Source organism: Halichoeres trimaculatus, unplaced genomic scaffold (genome assembly GCF_033239565.1).
Source record: "Halichoeres trimaculatus isolate MK-OKI-2021-1 unplaced genomic scaffold, fHalTri1.1 fHalTri1_scaffold_4, whole genome shotgun sequence".
NCBI classification, from domain to species: Eukaryota; Metazoa; Chordata; class Actinopteri; order Labriformes; family Labridae; genus Halichoeres; species Halichoeres trimaculatus.
In genome coordinates, this window is record NW_027437182.1 from 15,988,532 (window position 1) to 16,010,133 (window position 21,602).

Genomic DNA, 21,602 nt, shown 5'->3' on the forward strand with positions numbered 1-21,602 from the left:
CTTCAAACAAACAGAAAACAGCAGCTGGATGAGATCACTTCACTTCCTTCCAATGAAAGCAACAAACGCACTTTTGTTTTGACCAGCTGCAACTTTTTAGATCTGAAAAACTTCAGAACAGAAAAAGTTTAGTTTGAGAAAAATTTCGAAAGAAAGTAATGGTGAACCTTAGGGTATGTTTTCTGTGGTCAGACCTCAGCGCTGCAGGTCAACAGAGAACATCACTCAGGAACAGACATAAGACATAAAGTTATCACATTTTAGTCTTTCATTCATATTTTGAACAAACTCTTTCTTACATGTGTCAGCTTAAGATTTCACAACACCAGGAGTATGGTTGACTTAAAAAATAATCATTTGACATTTTACCATATTTTATTCATATAATATCTTTAAAAAGGTATTTACCGAACACATTTCAAATTCAAAAATCTTCTCCGCCCTCCAACTTATCTCTCAGGGTAACCATAACACTAACCCAACCCCCTCTTTATAACTCATATACCTCATATACAACTAGCCAATTCTCTATTGCAATTTTCACATTTTCTGACATCTATTCAGTGCACTATTTTAACTTAAATAGTGTATGTATTCTTATTCTACTCCGTACAAAGTTCTTTATTTAATATTGTAATTATAATTGTTTTCCCTACTACTGAAGCTCCATTTTCTACTTTTTTAATACTTGGTGTTTTTTGAGTGTTTTCTATTCACAACAAATGTACTGAGAGAGTGCAGTTTAATCTGGAGTCAAAGGTCAAATTCCTTGTATTCCCGGAAATACTTGGCGAATAAAGGCAATTATGATTACCTAGCTGGTTTGAAAATATGCCCTTCAAAAATGGCACCAATCGACTCCAGCCTGAAACTAAGCACGACTGCTTCCCACAGACACAGTTTTTGACAAAAAGAAGAAAAAAAACCCTTATCATTCCCTATTCATTCCTGTGGAGACATGCATTGTGGTCCATTACTTCAGAACTCAGCGATGTAAAGACTTGAGACTCAAGACTTAAGAGTGGGTGGCATCAGACCTAATTTGAGGTTGCTGAACATGCAGTAGTACCATTACTCTACGACCTTCGGTTCTGGAGACACAGCCCCTTTTTTTAAAAGAATAACTGCAAGTTACGGCAACCTTCACTCATCTCAGGAAGTTAAAAGTGGTACACTCAGAAAGCGCATGCATGACTTAGGGGGCATAGGACTTGGTTTCAAGTCTCCAAGACCTTCCACTGAAGACGAGTACTGATACTAGTACTAACACTAACCCTATCCCTCTAGTCTAAACCTAACCCTATTTTTTACCACATGTATTTAAAGCACAAGACAGCAGGTAATGCTCTTCTTAGAAACAGGCTGCAGGTCTCAGCTTTATTCTCCAGATATTTTTGTTCGTCTCCAGAATGGACAGAATCTGCGGCCTCTCCACTTTTTTCCCTCTTTCCTTTCTTCATCTTTTCTTCAGATTGAAGATTTCCCAGAGAGTGGTGCTTCATACCACTGTGAGCGGTGAGCCTTTCCAACTGAAGGTCTGCTGTCCAGCTGTTCTGAGTGACACCCAGAAAACATAAAACTCAAATGTCACAACCACCTTTGTGAATGTTTTATCAGCACGTTTTGCAAAGCGTGAGTTAGGACATTATTTGTTTATTTATTTTTCATTGTTGACAGATCTTGATACAGGACGTGAGCTTAATGCTTGAAGTTAGCTGCTTTTTATCATCGAGACAAAAGAAAAACAAGTATTGATGTATTGACACTTTCTGATGTTACACGCTAATAAAAATAGACAAAATCTTTTTTTTTATTATTTTACAGAGTAACAAGTGCCATTTTTCTTTTCTTTTTTCTTTTTTTTTAACATATTGATTGTTATTGAAACGTCATGGCCTAATAAAACAATAGGAGGGTCAAATTTGGCTCATTCCAGCATAATCCCAGTTTGAATTCACTTTTCAAGCTTATTTCAGGAGACCAGCAGCCACTGCAGTTTTGTACATACCTCCCAGTGAGGGTCCATGTAGGTAATAAATCACTTAAGTGTTCAGTGGTTAAATGAAGTCCTCAGACTTGCTACTGGTCCCACTCAGCTACTGCTGAGGGATACCAGTGACGACAGAGACCTTTATATAACTCTTCAGACTGTTTTGACATCACGGCTTATCTGGGTCTAGAGGGGCCGAGAGAACATCAACACATTGAGCTTTAGTCTGCAGGTCAGAGCAGAAAGGCCTGATGTGCTCCTGTCGTAAATGAGTCAGTCAGAGCTGCTGCTGGGGAAGCACTATTTAAACTCAGAAACAAAGACTGTTAAAAATAAACATTTCAGCCTGATACACTGATCGGTTTTATTGTGTACTGTATCAGCTTGTCTTCTAAAAAGTGGAACACATTTCAAACAGTAATGTCTTTGTGGACCTCTGAGCTGCATAATCTTCACTTATATCCTGAAGGCTGCTGGCTGGTCCACCACTTTGTTCCTGACTCAGATTCTGGATGAGCTGCCATGATTTGTGATACACTTTGAATTTTCCACAGAAGCATGTTAAAACCTTTGTTAATCCCTCAAATGTTTATCTGGCACTTACATCTGGTTAAACTTGAATTTGTCGTGAGCGTAAATGCTGTGAATGTGGCAATACATTCACAGCATATGTTCCTCTGGGGTCAGAATTCTTTCCTCTTCTTCTTCCACCTCCTTTTTATTCGCCAATTCTTCAACAAATTTCAACCGATTCAAACCCTTCAAACTGTGAATTGCGCCTCTGTTTACGCGAACCTGGGTGTAGATAGTGAAATTAATGATTCAGACAGGAGACGTTTTTGTACCAGGTTGTAAATATGTTTATTTCTGCTGTAAAAACAGCTTTTTTTTGGCTCAGTGTGTATGTGACTTCCAACACTTTTAGCGCCAGCCTCAAGTGGACACTTGGGAAATAGTAGAGTTTCACACTTTAGCATTTTCTCATAATTTTAGACCGGAGGTTTCCGCTTGGGTCAAACTCCCATTTAACTCTTTAATTCCATTAGTTTTATAGATTTTACTTTCATGTTTGTATTTATCCAGCCATTTAGACTTCTAAATGTGTTATCCAGTCCACTGAGTCATCCTTTCATTTTCTTACAGCCTTGAGTTACAACAGGCTACCTTACCATTCTGCATTCAGCAGTTCAGCCCAAGCTTTTCAACCATGCATTTAACATTTTCAGACATTCAACCATTTGCACTTAGAATTACTTTATCCATCCATTCAATTCATTTACTTTCAACCTAGAGTTTATGGGAGGCTCCTTCAGCAATTTGCATTAAGCAGTTCAGCGCAAAATTTGAAACAGTTCGTTCAACCATTCTCAGACATGACTTCAATCATTTAACAGCTAAAGCATTCTGCATTAGCAGTTCAGTTTAGTTCAGCTGCTTCAGCCTTTTGCATTAACAGTGTTATTTTTTTTCCTGCCTCAGCAGTTTAGAAGACATTACAATCACAAGTTTGCCCAATCAGAGGCCTAGCTCAGCTGATTGACAGGTGGTCATCCTATAACTGTTACTGTAGAGGCTCCCAGCCCGCCTCATAGCCAACATTGTGTCAGAAACAGAGACTGTGGCCATATATTATACAGTATATACTCATGACATGTTGGAGTGATGGGCCTTTGACATCAAGGTCTGCCCATAAATCTTCCCCCAACAAGCCTCCAGGGGGCTGGCCAATCAGAAAGAAGGGGGTTTGTGGTGCAGGGATCCTTAAAGGGAGTGCAGCTAAAACAAGGCATTTCAGACAGAGATTGAAACAAAAGTTTCTAAAACAGCAGTGTGAGAAAGCTTTTGAGCTTTACATCGTAGAAAGCTACTACAGGGATTCCAGAGGGACAGTATAAAACCTAAAATAAACCACAATACCCCTTCTTTAATCATCAGTGTTGATATGTAAGGTAAATTCTCTACACTGATAAGGTAACACCACTGACCCAAATGACCCCCACAACCCAACATAAAGATTGAAGTAGACAGAACTAAACATATGTGAGTATAAACATCACATGGGATCATTATTGCTGGGACTCCTTTTCACGTTGCTACAAGGTTTGCTCCATCCCAGCAGGAGGTCTCCATCTTTTCCTCATCAGAGATGGAAGGAATTTTCCCGTTGAGGCCAAAATCCACATCAGCCTCCGTTCATTCAGCGACAGCCTCCATCCAGAGGAAACAGAACAGTCTGCCCATCCAGAGCTTCATCATGCACCAGCAGCTCATCACTCGCTGCTCCTCCTGTCCAGCCAAAAACTCTCAGACCTCTGCCACACTCTCACCACCCAACCTGTGAGCTCTCCTGTTGGTCTGCTCGTTTGTTTTGACAGCGCTGCTGCTCCTCCATCCTTTCATTCTCTCCATCAGCACCACTACATCTGCAGACGGTGACTACATGCTCCGTCTGTGCACACAAAACATCATCCCTCACCTCTTCCTCCTGACTTCATGTTTGGTTTGTCAGACTACTGACAGACACATCTCCATCTCTGCTCCACATTTTGACCTGCATGACTTGATGCAGCTGAAGAATCTCTTTGCCTTGCCTTGTATGGAGCTGTGGAGCTGAAATCTTCAGGAAAATCAGCTTCGGCCTTCATTCAACATTTCTGCCAATGTAAAAGTCTAACCAGAAAGTGTTTGGCGATTCTGTGGACCATGTGGCACTTCACTTTTTTATAGGTAGAAACATTGTGGGATAAAGAGGACGTATACTTCATCACTGAAAAATGTGGGAATCAAGGCTTAATCTGGTAGAAGTTTGAGATGTAGATGGCAGATTTTCCACACGCAGCCTGAAAACATTTCCCCTCATCCCTATTGTGTTTCACAGGGATGTACGGGAAGTGAAGACAGCAGCAGACCTCATCTCATCCCACTGAGGAAAAAGCACGGACACAAAGAGATGTGGAGCAGAGGGGGGCAGGGGGAACTGCACTGTGACTAAATATTCCCTCCTGTGGGGGCTAGGAGGTGTTAGAGCGTCTCCAGGAATGTGATCCTCTGATAGAAAGTTCATCCCTCAGCTGTGGATGCTATGTCGGATTACGTCAACAATAAATTCTTCTCCTTTTACTTCACTGGACCACATGCTTGGAGATAATAATGATAGATTTAGTGTGCTCCTGTGTGTGTGGGTGTTCTAATTTGATTCTGACCAAAAGATGAGGTATATGTAAAAACTGTCATATCTATAAAGCTGTTCGACCTCCCTGTACAACTGGGAACCCAAAGAGGAGATGATTGGACTACTTGTCCAACTAATGTGCATTAATTGGTAAACCCTAGCCTAAGCCTTACCCTAACCCTAACCCTAACCTACCATAACCCTAACCCTAACCCTAAAAGTAACCCTAACAGTAATCCTAACCCTATCTCTAACAGTAACCCTAACCCTAACAGTAACCCTAACCCTAACAGTAACCCTAACCCTAACTGTAACCCTAACCCTAAAAGTAACCCTAAACCTTACAGTTACCCTAACAGTAACCCAAACCCTAACAGTAACCCTAACCCTAACAGTAACCCTGACGATAACCCTAACCCTAACCCTAACAGTAACCCTAACCCTAACAGTAACCCTAACCCTAACTGTAACCCTAACCCTAACAGTAACCCTAACCCTAACAATAACCCTAACCCTAACCCTAACAGTAACCCTGACGGAAATACTAACCCTAACCCTAACATAGCCCTAACAAGATGAGATGATTGGACTACTTGTCCAACTAATGTGCATTAATTGGTAAACCCTAGCCTAAGCCTTACCCTAACCCTAACCCTAACCTACCATAACCCTAACCCTAACCCTAAAGGTATCCCTTACAGTATTCCTAACCCTAACCCTAACAGTAACCCTAACCCTAACAGTAACCCTAACCCTAACCCTAACAGTAACCCTAACCCTAACAGTAACCCTAACCCTAACTGTAACCCTAACCCTAACCCTAACAGTAACCCTAACCCTTACAGTTACCCTAACAGTAACCCTAACCCTAACAGTAACCCTGAAGATAACCCTAACCCTAACCCTAACCCTAACAGTAACCCTAACCCTAACAGTAACCCTAACCCTAACTGTAACCCTAACCCTAACAGTAACCCTAACCCTAACAATAACCCTAACCCTAACCCTAACAGTAACCCTGACAGTAATACTAACCCTAACCCTAACATAGCCCTAACCCTAACAGTAACCCTAACCCTAACTGTAACCCATACCCTAACTGTAACCCTAACCCTAACCCTAACAGTAACCCTAACCCTAACAGTAACCCAAACGATAACCCTAACCCTAACCCTAACCCTAACCCTAACCCTAACCCTAACAGTAACCCTAACCCTAACCCTAACAGTAACCCTAACCCTAACAGTAACCCTGACGGTAACCCTAACCCTAACCCTAACCCTAACAGTAACCCTAACCCTAACAGTAACCCTGACGGTAACCCTAACCCTAACCCTAACCCTAACAGTAACCCTAACCCTAACAGTAACCCTAACCCTAACAGTAACCCTAACCCTAACTGTAACCCTAACCCTAACAGTAACCCTAACCCTAACCCTAACAGTAACCCTAACCCTTACAATTACCCTAACAGTAACCCTAACCCTAACAGTAACCCTAACCCTAACAGTAACCCTGACGATAACCCTAACCCTAACCCTAACCCTAACAGTAACCCTAACCCTTACAGTAACCCTAACCCTAACTGTAACCCTAACCCTAACAGTAACCCTAACCCTAACAATAACCCTAACCCTTACCCTAACAGTAACCCTGACAGTAATACTAACCCTAACACTAACATAGCCCTAACCCTAACAGTAACCCTAACCCTAACTGTAACCCATACCCTAACTGTAACCCTAACCCTTACCCTAACCCTTACAGTTACCCTAACAGTAACCCTAACCCTAACAGTAACCCTAACCCTAACAGTAACCCTCACCCTAACCCTGACAGTTACCCTAACCCTAACCTAACCCTAACCCTAACCCTTACCCTAACCCTAACAGTAACCCTAACCCTAACAGTAACCCTGACGGTAACCCTAACCCTAACCCTAACAGTAACCCTAACCCTAACCCTAACCCTAACCCTAACAGTAACCCTAACCCTAACCCTAACCCTTACCCTAACAGTCACCCTAACCCTAACTGTTACCCTAACCCTAACCCTAACCCTAACAGTAACCCTGACGGTAATCCTAACACTAACCCAAACCTGACAGTAACCCTAACCCTAACTGTAACCTTAACCCTAACAGTAACCCTTACCCTAACTGTAACCCTAACCCCAACAGTAACCCTAACCCTAACAGTAACCCTAACCGAACAGTAACCCAAACCTAACCGCAACAGTAACCCTAGCCTAACCCTTACAGTAACCCTAACCCTAACAGTAACCCTAACCCTTACTGTAACCCTGACCCTAACAGTAACCCTAACCCTAACTGTAACCCTAACCCTAACAGTTACCCTAACCGTAACAGTAACCCTGACGGTAACCCTAACCCATACAGTAAACCTAACCCTAACCCTAACAGTACCCCTAACCCTTACCCTAACCATAACCCTAACCCAACAGTTACCCTAACCCTAACCCTAACCCTAACAGTAACCCTAACCCTTACAGTAACCCTAACCCTAACAGTAACCCCAACCCTAACCCTAACCCTTACCCTAACCCCAACCCTTACTGACCATAACTGATTTATAACATCTTTACAGGATCGGGAAGCATTAGATAGTACATCAGAGAAAAACTAGTTGAAAGTTGAAAGGGATTTATATCATAGAACTGAAGTCAAATCTCCTCAAAGCTCCTCTGAAAAGCTTTCAGCTTGTTATATAAAACAACAACAGTCTTTCATCAACATTGATGTGTCTCTGTAACATATAAAAACAGATGAGACCATCAACAAATAAGAGTGTCTTTCTCTCTTTCATTATTTATAATGTTTGACACAATGAGGGAAGTGGATTTTCTATAATGACACTGAGCTCTTGTACATACATAGCCTGGTACTTTTAAAAACAAATATCCTCCCTCTTTCGTTTTTGAAAATACTTTCATCCACACGTAGCCGGGCAAGTCCGCGAATGAGTGCGGCTCATAGCGTGCCAAAACGCACGTCAAACATATTAAACCCATCCATGGCAGTGCCAATTTAGACGTGAAACCTGTGCCAGCCAATCAGAATGAACCCCTGTCATTCAGCTGTGATGTTTGAACCAAAAACTGTTTCCTGGTGTATACATGCAACTAAAGTTTTCCAAAATCTTCATTTTGGCTGGAGTTTTCAGAAAACATCGTTTTGAGTGATGTAAAACTGGGGTTCCATGTGGATGACAGGCCTAGCGTAAAAAATGTACACGGTGTTCCAGATACGTGTAGACATGGTTTGGCGGAAACAGGTTTTCTCACCTTTCCTCACAGGAATAGTTACATTTCATTTTTCTATCTTAATGTGACAATGCCAAGTTCACTGTGGATGGTAGCTCAATTTTTAGCCCTGTGAGAGATCTGTATGATTTCAACACTTAGATTACACTCACACCATCACAAGAATGTTTTCTTTAAAGGCATATTTCATACTTTTAAGTACCCCATCAGAATTATGGCTGTGAGATGATGCATCAGCTCATATCATGGGTCATTTTTCCCTACCTGTGGTAAATGACATCATACAAGTTAGCTCCTGTAAAGCTCCCTGAAAATGCCAAACATCCTCTTCCTCTAATGTAAAGTTTATGTTGATGGTAGGCCTGGGTATTCACTTATTGATTATGGAAAAAAAAATTAAGCTGAAAAAAAAAATCATTCAAAGCTTGGAAAGTGTCAGATAAAATTCCAAACTTAGGAGAATGAAATTGATCGTTTTTTTGTATTCAAGAAAAAAAGTGTCAGTGATCAAACTGAAGCTTTGGGATTACTCATGTTCTACTAAAACTTCATCACATCTTTTGACAGCTGTCCTGACCTTTAAGACACTAAGAGGGTTATTTTCCTCAGTATACATTCTCTCTCTCCACTTTAAGATATATCATCTGTATACAGTAGACTGAGCTCAGTGTACAGACGCTGACTGCAGAGCAGACTGCAGCAGCTGCCGAGTGCTGGAAATGTAAACCCGCCTAAATGTACAAGATTATAGAAATCCCCCCCAGATGCAAGCCTGGTGAGAAATCCACTCAAACAAACACACCCATGCTCTCAAGTGTTCAATAGATATCAGTTTTAATGTACGGTCAGAAAATTATACAGTTGGAGAATGTAAAACACTCCTCATCTGACGAAGGAAGAGTCAGATCAGGAAAGAAACGTGAAAAAGAGGAACTGAAGCGGGGAGGTGGATGGATAGATGGTTGCACAAAAGGGGAACGCTGGGATGACATGCTGAGATCTTCTGATGCCTGAGAAAAGAAGAAAAACTCTGATTAGATACAGTTGTATTTTTTATTTATTTATATACACATAACTTTTATAGTCCTACATGGAGCCCCTCTAACCACTCTGAGTGGTTTCTGGAGCCCTGAGGTCAGCCTGACACATCTCCCCTGTGTTTAATCCATCACACAGCAACTGAACCTCATAAAGACATGACAGAGTACGCTCCAAGGCCCTAATTTGGTCATTGACACCTCATTGCTCTCATCACACACAGCATCATGGGAGGCAAGCTGCAGTCCATCCAACACAAACAACAAGCAGCCAGGAACGGTCTGAGATCCAGCTTCATTGTGGGATGCAGTGAAAGGGGTTTGCCCTGTGAGTTTACATTCCTGGATGTCAGTGATGAGTGAAACTGGGTTATGCTTGGAGACAGAGGTATAGACCTGCATTGTGTGTTATCACATGTTATTTCCTCTGAAAACAGCCTGACACATTTGTGGGAGAAGGTTAGAGATGAGTCTGGAGGTCATAACCTTGAGTGTACTTCACTGCTGCGCACAGATGATCTTTGTTACTTTACCTTAGCTTTGAGAAGAAGTCCTACTCGTCGATATACTCAAAGGGCTCAGGAGGCTCTGGCTCCTGCTCTTCCTCCTCAATCTTGGGACCGTGAGCTGAGACGGGCTCCACCAACTCCTCCTCTTCCTCACTGGTGTCTTTCATGATGATAATTCCACCGGTGTGAAGCTGGTTGGACAAGAGGCAGGAAAAAAAAACATTAGCACTGGCCTGCAGGTATTTATGTTTAAAGTGTGCTTGAAGTCAAAAGAACATGCTGCTCTGTGTTTGTTTATATCTCGCTCTTCACTGCTGACCAGAGTGTGAGGCTTATGTAACAGCTGGAGAGAACGTGAACTCAGCAGAAAATGAACGCTCCAGTCGGACTGGGTGCGAGCAGACAGCTACAGATGTAGCACATGTGGAGGTAGAGCTGGAACATTTCCAACAGTTTAAGCCCTCCTGCTCTTTTTGGGATATCCGACTCAGATTAACCCCAATCACTGTGTGTTTCTGTTTGTAGTCTTTAAATGTTTTGTTTGAGCTTCTGTTACAAGGAATCTTGATGACGCACAATCCACTGTTTACACCATATTTAAGTTTTTCCTGGGATCACTGAACTACAATGGAAGTTCAAAGACTAAAACTTTAACGTAACTCAATCCACGTAACACCCCTCACTCTGAGCAGACGTCAAAATCACAGTTGACTGTAAAAACAAGCTCCTCAAAGTACAGCAGGAGACACAGCAATATGAGTCCGCTGTATGCAAAATTTAACAGCACTTCCTCTCTGCAGGGCAGCAGCTAGCACTCATGGGGTGTCTGCATGTCGTCCCGCTGTTTACCATCTACAGCAGAGCAGCGGCTTTTTGGGCCTGGAGATGTTGAATGGAGGCCAAAAACAACCATCAGGCTGAATCCTGACGTGAATGACTCACTATGAAGGAAAACACTCTGCAGAGAGATAACTGAAGATCATTAAATATCATTCAAATGTTGTTTTGAGATATAAGCTACATCTAATCAGGAACATGGACAGGCTCTGGTCCTCCGCATCATATTTGGTCAATTCCCGAAGTCAGGGACGGTTTGCCATTTGCCGGTTTGATTTCTCTGGATGATTGCCATGACCCGCTCTGATGTTTGAACATCACTTTGCAGATGTGAATTGTACGTGGAGTCACACAGACAGATAGACCAACAGCAGTGAGAGTGCAGTTACCGGTTTGAAGGGCTGGTAGCGGCAGGTCTCAGGCATGTTGAGGACTTTGAGCTGAGCGGGCATCACTCGGGCCGGGTTCTCCAGGAGCTGGAAGTTTGGCTCTGCCTCCTTCTTCTTCTCTTTCTCCTTTTCTTCGTCCTTTTTCTCTTTCTCACCCTCTTGTACTTCCTGAAACAGAGAGGCGGCATTCTGCATCAGGTGCACTGTGTTTGAAATCAATCAGTGAAGTAGAAAAAAAACAGGGGCAGTTCAATAGACTACTCACCACTTCCATCTTCTCCTCCTCTTTTTCTTTCTTCTCTTTTTCCTTCTTCTTGGCCTTGGCTGTGATGGAGAGAACAGCAGTGGATACCTGCCGTGCAGAGAAAGAGAAGAGACAATTCCACAATTTGAGATAATGGCACAAAATTTCAAGAAACATGGCTTTAAATGTACAAAACTAGGCATTCAGAAAATTTGCTGACAGCATCTTAAGTCATAACAGGGTATATGCTAAAATCCTGTGGTTGATTTCAATACCTTTTTAAGACTTTTTAAAAAAACTTTAAAAAAGTTTTAAGACTTTATCGCAACTTTCAGCTGTTGTTGGCATCGACTTTTTAACAGTTGTAGTTTACATTTTTACAGAAATTATGTAAGCTAAGGAGGAATAAAGCTTGAAAGAACAAATGAAACTAAAGGCAGATTTATCGACACTCCCACAACAAGAAACAGCAGTTATTCAAGGCCAACTTGCTGAAGAAAAGGAGAAATTATTTAATCATTTTGAAAATTTAGGACATGTGCCGGAGATTGTGTGATTTGCTTTAATGTTGTATTTAATTTCTCTCTATGAAACTAGAAATGACATTATTTATAGCTGGAGTTAATACCGCTCACAATCCTTATTGTTGTATTTTATTGTAACTAGAGTCTTTATGTATTTTTTTTATTTCATTCTTTTTTATTTTTGTATTTTTCTACTGACTCCATCGATTTCTGCTGTTAACACAACAATTTCCAGTTTGGGATCAATAAAGTAACTCTATTCTTTTCTATTCTATTCTATTTTAGAACTTTATTGGCTGAATGTTTAACGTCCCAATCAGGGGACAGTTGCAAGGAGGAAAATAAATATTCATGGATATTTTTTGGGTCAAAGCTTGAATACCTATAAAACTTAATACCTCATAAAACCACAATTAGACTTTTTAATACTTTTTAAGGGCCTTAATTTTCCCAAAATTGATTTATCAACTTTTAATACTTTTTAAGACCCTGCGGACACCCTGAATAAACAGTAACAAAAGAAAAAGTTAGAGGTGCAAAAATGAAATCTGATGGACAATAAAAGAATGAGTGTCTCAGTTTCTCAGTTCTCACCTTCTCCTTCTCTTTCTCCTTGGGGACCTCCAGAGCAGGTGGGTAGGCGAATGTGGAGGGCTTACAGTTTGAACGGTACTGCACCTTAGGCATCTGAACAGAAAGACAGAACACAAGTTAAATTTACCTCACCTGGCCGTGATCTACCTCGCAGATCTATATAAGCAGGACTCAAACATCAGCTGATGCTTTCATTGTTTTTACTCATGAAAAAAAATAAAGTTTTCTATCAAAACTTTGTCTGTACATTAAATTTACTGTTACTGCAGGTCACAGCTGCAATAAAATGCTCACAGGAAATTCTGCCAGATAAAGAAGGTTAAAGAAAAGTGGAAGCACACACTCGACACCTTTTTCCTTCACTTTGAACCTGCTTGGTGTCACTTGGTGTAAAAATGAGAAAGTGCTCCGTGAAAAGCACAAAGGCCGACATAAAAGAGCTCCAGCTGGAGCAGCAGCAGGTGCTTTCTGTTTAGTGTGAGCCTTCACATTTAACTGTGCACTAAAACCACGAGACAGAACAGTCCGTGCAGTGAGAGAGCGCACAAAATATGATGAGGGAGAACTTCAAATTATTTAACCGCCTCATAATTCAGCTGTTTCACTGCGCTGCAGAGGCGGTGAAGTCTACACAGCTAGCCTGATGAAAGGAAGAGATATTCTTCACCAAAGACCAAATGGACTTGTGTTAAATAGTGAAACAGGTGCAGACAAGCTCTTGGTATAGAGTACAGAAGGAGGTAGGGACAGCAGGGTTAACAGACTCTGTGATGCATTCAGTCTTTTATTAGAAAGCTTTGCACCAAACATCCTCCTGAGCCTCGTAAAAGTAGGGATGAACGGTACACAGAAGTGTGTCGAGGTCCCTGATACCAGTGCAGCTGATGTGGAAAACCGTGAGATGCTAAAATCCACTTAATCTTTGTTTAAGACTCCAACATGTCAGAGTGAGCTCTGGCATCACAGTGAGTGTGTGTGTGGGTTGGATTCAGAGAGGGTATTTAGTCAGGAAGGCCTCTTTATTCACAGGCTGCTGGTGTCGACTGTTAATGAAGCAAGATAGCGGGATTTTCTGCTTCAAATGCGGTTATTAGAACAAGTGTGGCTGCTCTATTTTCGTTTACACACACACATGCACACACATTGTACCTTGAGGTCCTTGTTGAGGCCGATTATGGCAGTTGGTGTAAAGGCCAGAGACAGGAAGTGCGAGAGGGGAAACCAGAACCAGAACTGTGTGAAGACCAGCAGGCCGACCATGGATGGCATGTGCGTGTGACCTGTCCTGGACTGCAGAGAGATGGTCACGTTACGTCCACCTGAACAAAAGAGGGCAGAGGAAGAAGAGATGAATTCAAACGCACAGAAGACCTGGAAAAATCATTTATTGTTCAGCGTTTTCCTTTGTGTGTGTTTGAGTGTGTGTGAGTGTGTGTATTTGGGTTTTTTAGCAGGATAACACAGGTCAGCTTGGTACAGAAATGGAAAGATGAGGGAGTGGGAGGTTAATGAGGTCACAGACCATGATGGTCACCACCCATAAAAGGTTGTCTTTCAGCGTCAGCTTGTCTGATCTTATGAAACCGGGAAAAATTTATAATAAAGAGACAAAACAGAGAGCCAGCTCAGCCAAGGAATCCATTGTCTGACACATCCTGCATATAAATCTCAAAATCAAACAGCATTCATTTATTCACATTAGATGCACCAGTGTCCAAAAAATCAGATATTTCCTGCTTTGCTTTCCAGAAACTGACATTTAGGCAGCTTATTTTGGATAAATTTACCAAACTACTGAATGTGAAAAGAATGAAGAAAGAACCTTTCTTCTTTTTTCACCTCAGAACAACTGCTGTGAGTGAAACGTTCAATGACTGGCTTCTGTTTTTTAGTGATTACATGTAGTGATGGATATAAAGTAGGGCTGTCACTTTAGATTAGATTTAGATTAATTAATGACCCCGCAAATTAATGGGTTATAAAAAATTATCGCAATGAACTCATTGGCTGCCAGCTATTTCCAGAGCATCTTGAACCATCTTGTTATTTGGTTTCAAGAACCAAATAACATTGTTTTCTATTATTATGGAAAGACCAAAACTACCTAAGAAGAGTGGAATCTCTTCTTTTATGTCTCTCTTCCTGTTTTTGATCCAAAAGACAGAGAAACATACTTTCTTTTGATCACATACATCTCAGGCACTACATCCTTTGATCCTCTGCCAGCTTTTATCGCGATCGCAGCACTCCTTCTCTCTGAACTACCGCGACAGCGCATCCTCAGTTTGAGTTGGAGCTGCCTGAACTTTTCTGACTTGCAGCGTCTCGCTATGTCTCTGTCATCTCACACCTCCTCCTCATATCCATGCCGATCTCTCATCCAAAGAGCGTGACGCTCTCACTCACAGTGGATTAAGAGCATAATTTTGATTGACAAGCTCTGTCTGACCCCGCCCCTTACAAAGCTTCTCTTCTTCGTGCATTCATTTGATGTGTCATGCACTACAATTTTGTACTGTCCTAGAATTCAGACTCTTTAATTGGGGACCTTAAGCAGATATGAGATTAAAATGTGATTAATTGAATTAATTACAAATCCTGTAATTAATTAGATTAATTATTTTTTTAATTACTGGACAGCAAGACTATAAAGGTAAAATGACACAATAGGACCGTATAATGAACAGAAATCAAGACTTTTTTTTTTTTAAATGTACATAAACTGTGATTGCTCTTTTGTTTTCTTTGGTCTTTTCAGTGGCAGCTTATAAAACCGCCTTGCTTGGGTCAGCTATAGTTCATCTGTCACCAAAAAACGCAATAATCAGGGGTCAGGGTTTCTCCTTGCAGCCTCACCAAAAAGTGAAAAACCTCTCCCTGATTTCTTGGACAAGCAGTTGGGAGTGTTGGCAGAAGGGAGGACACACAGAGGGGGAGGAAGGACGGACACGAGACGAACAGACTTCCTCTGATAATTTTACTGGACTCAAGAGAAACACTTTCTTTTGATCAGTGGTTGGGAGTAGCCCTTCCATCTCAAATGGCGGCAATACCAGTAACCGTCATTGTTTCTCAGAGGTGATTTAGTAGCCTTATCTTGACATCTGAACCTGTGCTGAAACCGCTCCAGAACCACTGACTGAACAGTTGCCAGGATGAGTCACGAGGTCTGCTCACAGCTCTGCAACTCAGTACTTAAGACTCTCTTAAAATCTTGACAAAAGGTTGAGAGCACTTGACTGGCTGTTGTGCTCAGCTGCTGTTTTTTTGCCAACTTCTGGCCAAGTTTGGTGTTTGTGTGAGAGTGGCACGGGTTGTAGAGCGATGGTTTAATGATGTTCAACAACAGATGATAAAGTAAACCTGCTCGCTGTCCCACTGAATCCAGTAGAAAGAGCATGTGTCGTTACATAAGGAGAGGGGAACGGCTAATTGGAGTTAATCAATGGATTAGATCAATTACTGAGAGAAAAGTCTGTGAAACACAGCCTGGATATGAAGCGGTGAGATTGAGAGTGTGAATAAACGAGCAACAGAGACGGATATTTCCTGTGTAATGACCACCAGTGTTCATAAAACCCAGCTCTAATCGCTTCCGCCTGTCAAATTAAATGCAATTACCCAATATCCCATGCACCTTCATAACGCCTTGCACTCCGGAAGAAGCAGGAAAACATATATAACAGCTGAGCTTAAACACATGTGACACATGTTTCCTGCCTGTATGTCTTAAAACAGGAAGCCACATACTGTACGCTACTAAAAACACAGGTTATGTATCGAGGGCTGGATTTCAAGATGCGCAGGGGGTCGTCTGCTGGATGAAAAAGTGGCACTGGTGGTGTCTGGATGGACAAAGTCAGGGTCATCATGGTAAGTCTGGTGAGTTTATGGCTGATAATATGTTTGTTTCGATAAATGATGATAAATCTAGTCTAATTTGTCTGCTCATACAGAAAACAGTATGTCACAAAGCTGCTTAGTGAGTCCATGAGACTGTTCAACAACTTTCAGTCAGAAAGGCTTTGCTTTATATAAGCTGCAACACCTGGTAGTGTATTTATCCAGCAGGGTGTAAACAGAGCTGCTTTCTCTCAGGCTCAACATAAAGGGTTTTCTGCCAGTGATAGAAAACGGTTTTCTGCTCATGCCTGGATTGAGGGGTTTGTGTGTATGTGGATGTGGGTGTGTTCAGTCTGATGGTGTGCAGCTCTCAAGGACCTCACACACACACACACACACACACACACACACACACACACACACACACACACACACACACACACACACACACACACACACTTGTATCCACAAACACTCATACAGACACACAAACACAGAGGCTATCAGACGAACAGTAATCATCAGACGGAGACCAACAGGCCATGTGGCTCAGAGCAGAGCAGGGCAGAGGTACACGGGCAGGCGCTAACACACCTTAGCATGATCTATTCCAGAGACACACAGTACATGGGTGGTCAAGCCAAGAGGGTGCTCTGTGTTTGCTTGAGTGTTAAGAAATGCTAATTAAGACATAATTACACAAAAATCACAAACTTTATTACATTGCAGCAGTTAATTTGTTTCAGAGTTTGGGTTTATTCCTTTCTCTCGAGGAAAAAACTACAGGAGGCAGGAGCAGTTATGAGGTGAATAAACCATTCTCTACCAAGGAGACAGAGCTTGAGTTTTTTAAGCTAACAACTAGCCAGTATAGCTAGTTTTCAGGTAATAACCATAGACTACAAAAAAAAAATGGACGTCCGCTTGCTAGGCTCAAAGTGAGGTCTCAACAAAAACTGCTCCCCTGGTGACTGGCTGCAGTATATGTTAGAAAATACGGCTTTCCAGCCATTCCAGATGGGCTGTGGTCAAACTTTAAAAAATGAATACACCTCGTAGAAATGTTTCTCACGTCCGATTGTTGTGGTGATTTGAAGATATCATTTGGCTGTCTTGTATCCAAGTCCTCTTTTTTCAGAAAAGTTTCGTTTTCAGTAGTTATACGAGGTTAAAAACTAAGCTTTATGTAACGTTTAACGATGATTGACAGCTGCCATTCTCGTGTATTTTTTTCGGGGATTGTAAAATATGTCGAAAGGTAGAGTCAGGAAGTGATTAGACTCTTGAACGAAAAAAAAAAAAAAAAAAAAAAATTGTCATCCAGCTCCACTCAGATTCTCCCAGAATCCCTCATCGTCTCTACCGCGCAGACTCTGGCTGCAAACTGCTTCAATGGTGGCGCCTGTGACGGTGGTATTTTGGCTTCAAAACCGTACAATGATAAATGGCGGAGCCACGCTGTCCACTCTATATACAGTCTATGGTAATAACATACCATGTTTGAGGACTCACCTGCATCAAGAATGCCCTGGGCCAGGATGGCGCCAAACTTAGCCATAACATCATCATGCTTGTCGTTAATCACCTTCGCGTACAGCTGCCTGAACTGGTTCACCTGTAGCGACAGGCAGAGGAAAACGTGTTTAAGTTTTCGAAATGACAGCTTTCCTCACACCAATGACCAATAAACTTTTTTTTTGGATTGGAAATGTGAGTTAGTGTGTTAGGTTGGGAGCGTGGTTCATAAAAAGGCTTACCTGAGAATCATTTTAACATTGAAATAGGAAACAAGGTTTAAAACCAGCGCTCTCTCTGTCATCATTTTACTTGTAAGTACAAAAATTTAGCTCTGGGGAGAAAGACTTCATTAAATACAGTAAAGGAGGACGCTTCTCTTAAGATTCACATCTAAAATATGAGGGTGTATGGTTACATCTTTTCTCCCTGCAGAGTGTAGACCTGACGATCACAGGCTGTAATGCAATTTGTCAAACTTGCACTCTGACACAATTCATGTAACCACATCAGCACAGCCACACCCCTGATGATGGCTGCATTGGAGTCTAAACATTGACAGCGTATCTCGAACTTTGAGTAAACACTTCTCGGTACTTTTCAGCCAATTTGGCCCAATTTGCCGCAGAGCTCAGGCGTCTGCCTTCAGCTGGGAGACAGATTTTGAAGTAAAGCAGCCCGATGCTTTGAAATAAACAATTGTGGATGTAAAACCTTCTCACATTCCACTATTTGGAAAAAAAAAATCTTCTGCACAACCCTTCATACCGACTTGAGCTTTATGAACTGTTGAACAGTCTGTGAAAATGTGTCTGGCTAATCTTAACCTATGAAAAAGTATGAAGTGTTCTGAGAATGCTCTGGCTGCAAGTAGGTATGTCTGGATTATTCAATCCCCAGTCTTCCATAACGTACATCTCTATCACTCTGCATTCACAGTGTGGATGCCTTCGTTCAGGTCAAGTCTTGCTTTCCTCTCACTCCTTGTTCACAAAAGCTCTGATCTTAAGTTTGAAGAGTCCTTTAAGATTTTTTTTATTTCATGCAACACTAAGACAGAAAACAGAACAGCACTTTTTAGCTGCACACATTTAACAAACTGCTTCACATCTAAGGAAAAGAATTATTCACAAAAACAAAAGGAAGTTCCACGTGTGATACATTCTGCACTTACTTTGGGACAGGTGACCTCGGACTGCTGGATCATAATGAGGGCAGATGCGATGAGGGCGCCCTGTCTCACGTAGTTCACTGGATCGTTGGTCATGGGCTCCAGGAGATTGATGGCCTCCTGTGAGGGAGGGAGGGATAGTTGATGATCTTGATTAATCTTGAGAATGCTTTCAGTAATTGCTAAGAAGCTATTTGCACTCAAGTAACTATCTACCTTCATTTTTTGCTGCCAAAAGAAGGTCTATCTAATACCTTATCTTCGAAGAATAACAATCATCTTTTCATTTGTCTACTTTTTAGCTCAACTTGGTTCTTCTCACTTTGTGGTGAAATCTATACTTTCTACAAAAGTGTCATATAAAAGCAAACAGTCTGATTTCTCCCCTCTAAACCTATTTTCTACTTTGTCATCAGGAACAGAACTGATCAGTTCAACAAGGATATTTTCATTTGGACAATTACAGGAAGACAGATTATCAGCAGAGGCAACCAGACCACACAAATTAATGACATTAGTGCCATCTATATCTGGTTGCCGTGGACAACTGTGTAACAGTTATGACAGCTCCTGCCTTCTTCAGCTTCCTCTCATGGAGGGAAATGATATGAGCATAAGAACTGACTCTTCTAATCCTCTCTCCCCTGTTCTTAAATGAGCAGTGATGGCTGTAACTTGCACCAGAAAGCTCAGAGGGAGGCGTCAGCTCCATTTGGGAAAGAGAAACAAACTGAGATGATGATGAGTGGAGGTAAAATAAACCATGTTTCATCAGTGCGTTCGGCCCAGCTGGCTGAGACAGCCGTACACTGGGATGAGAAGTCGGAGTGTAAAGCTAACACCAGCCAACCACATCCTGTTCCTGATAGGCTGTCGGGAGTTTAATTGAGGGTATTTACTGTCAGGCCCAATCAGCAGCGCAGGTTGAGGCACAAGGAGGCAGTTTAAGATCCTCTTAATCCATGTACTGTGGTTTTCCTTTGACGTGAACCCCAGTGTGAGATAGAGTTTAAATCAGCTTCAAGTTAGTGCTGCTAATAACTGCCAAGAGGCTTGTGTAAATAAATTCAAACAGGGCACAAAACACTTCACCACAGCAGAATTTCCACGTTTTAGGATGGAATAGTTCTTATGAGTCCAGTATCTGGTGAACAATGGTTCTATTAAACTCAGAAAGCAAGCACCCTGGATTTGCTTTTCAACGTATCAAAAATCCTTAACTTCATTTAAGCTTTCAAAAAGAAGCACTCACCTTGTTGCCTGTCCCTGCACAGCAGATGCCCAGAGCCATGGCAGCCCCACAACGCACATGAGGGTTGTAGCTCTCTGACAGGAGGGACACCACACTGGGACACTGCTCAGGGGTCCTGAGGACAGACAGAGAAAGGAGCAAAAAAATTAATAGAGGTTTAATTAAGCCAAAAAACAACACCCTTCTTCTGATTAAAACGTCAGCTAAGACCTGGGCCATATCCACACGTAGCCAGGTATTTGGGAAACCGCATATATTTTTATACGTTTACGGCTGTCATCCACACGAAACCGCAGCTTTACGTCACTAAAAACATTGTTTTCTGAAAACTCCGGCCAAGTAAAGATTTTGGAAAACTCCGGTTTCATGGTTTTGTGTGGACGCCGGTAAACAGAGTTTTCGGTTCTCGTTTTTGAAAATACCCGCCTACATGTGGACATGGCCCTGATCTTCTGTTGGATCAGGAGATTATCTCACCAGAGTTTTTGGTGTGAGGTATACTAAAAATCTTCAAAGGCCTTTGAGAAATTTAAAGTTATATTAGTGTGAAAGTATTTGAGTGAATAAAGTGATGAGTGTCTCAGTCGCTTTTTTTTTACACCAGTCATGAATCTTAAATGTTCTGACTTGATAAGGAGAAAAACGGAAAATACAACCATTTGGGCTAAATCTTCATCTCAGTGACTGAGTCAGCAAATGTCTTTTAAAATAATAATCTCTGCTTGACTATTTGGCAATTGAATCTGATCTGAAATTGAATTTAATGGTTTTAAAAACAAATGTTTTGCTTTGGGACTGTATTTAACCTACTTGAAAATTCAACTCTTTATTTCTTTAATTCCAAAATACAAGATTCAATGTCAGTTCAGCATGGCACAACTATTATGTCATCTACATCTGCAATGAAGAATAATTTTCTCTTAAATTCTCTGCATTTCTAATTTTTAGTTCTTTTCTCATTTTGTTTCTATTACTGCATTTTTACACTTGATTTTTGTGAGCTGCTGTAAGACAAAAATGTCCCCCATGAGGGATCAATAAGATGTATTATCTATTTTATTTGTCCTGCTTTAAGAGATTTTAATCCAACAGTCTTCAGAGAAGGATGACCAACTCATCTTTTATTCCTGGGATTTAACTTAATGTGTTAATATGTTTTTGGACCCACACGTTACACGTTTGCACGTTTTTCAACTTTATTAGCTCTGTGTGCCAAATGAGCAATATTTACCTAAGGAACACA

The 21,602-nt window shown here is 41.4% G+C and overlaps 1 protein-coding gene across 1 annotated transcript in view; it reads right to left on the minus strand.

Annotated features, from left to right (window-relative positions):
* Nucleotides 1-9,261: 9,261 nt before the first annotated feature.
* The window catches only part of psmd1 (proteasome 26S subunit, non-ATPase 1), a 28,135-nt gene continuing 15,794 nt past the window's right edge, over nucleotides 9,262-21,602 (minus strand). Inside the window, exons 17-25 of the mRNA XM_074668794.1 lie at nucleotides 20,360-20,474; nucleotides 19,111-19,227; nucleotides 17,934-18,036; nucleotides 13,728-13,897; nucleotides 12,579-12,671; nucleotides 11,482-11,568; nucleotides 11,217-11,384; nucleotides 10,015-10,181; nucleotides 9,262-9,454 (exon numbers count right to left, since the gene is read on the minus strand). Coding sequence (XP_074524895.1) covers nucleotides 10,035-10,181; nucleotides 11,217-11,384; nucleotides 11,482-11,568; nucleotides 12,579-12,671; nucleotides 13,728-13,897; nucleotides 17,934-18,036; nucleotides 19,111-19,227; nucleotides 20,360-20,474 — 1,000 coding nt within the window. The 3' untranslated portion in view covers nucleotides 9,262-9,454; nucleotides 10,015-10,034. The remainder of the gene's footprint in view (nucleotides 9,455-10,014; nucleotides 10,182-11,216; nucleotides 11,385-11,481; nucleotides 11,569-12,578; nucleotides 12,672-13,727; nucleotides 13,898-17,933; nucleotides 18,037-19,110; nucleotides 19,228-20,359; nucleotides 20,475-21,602) is intronic.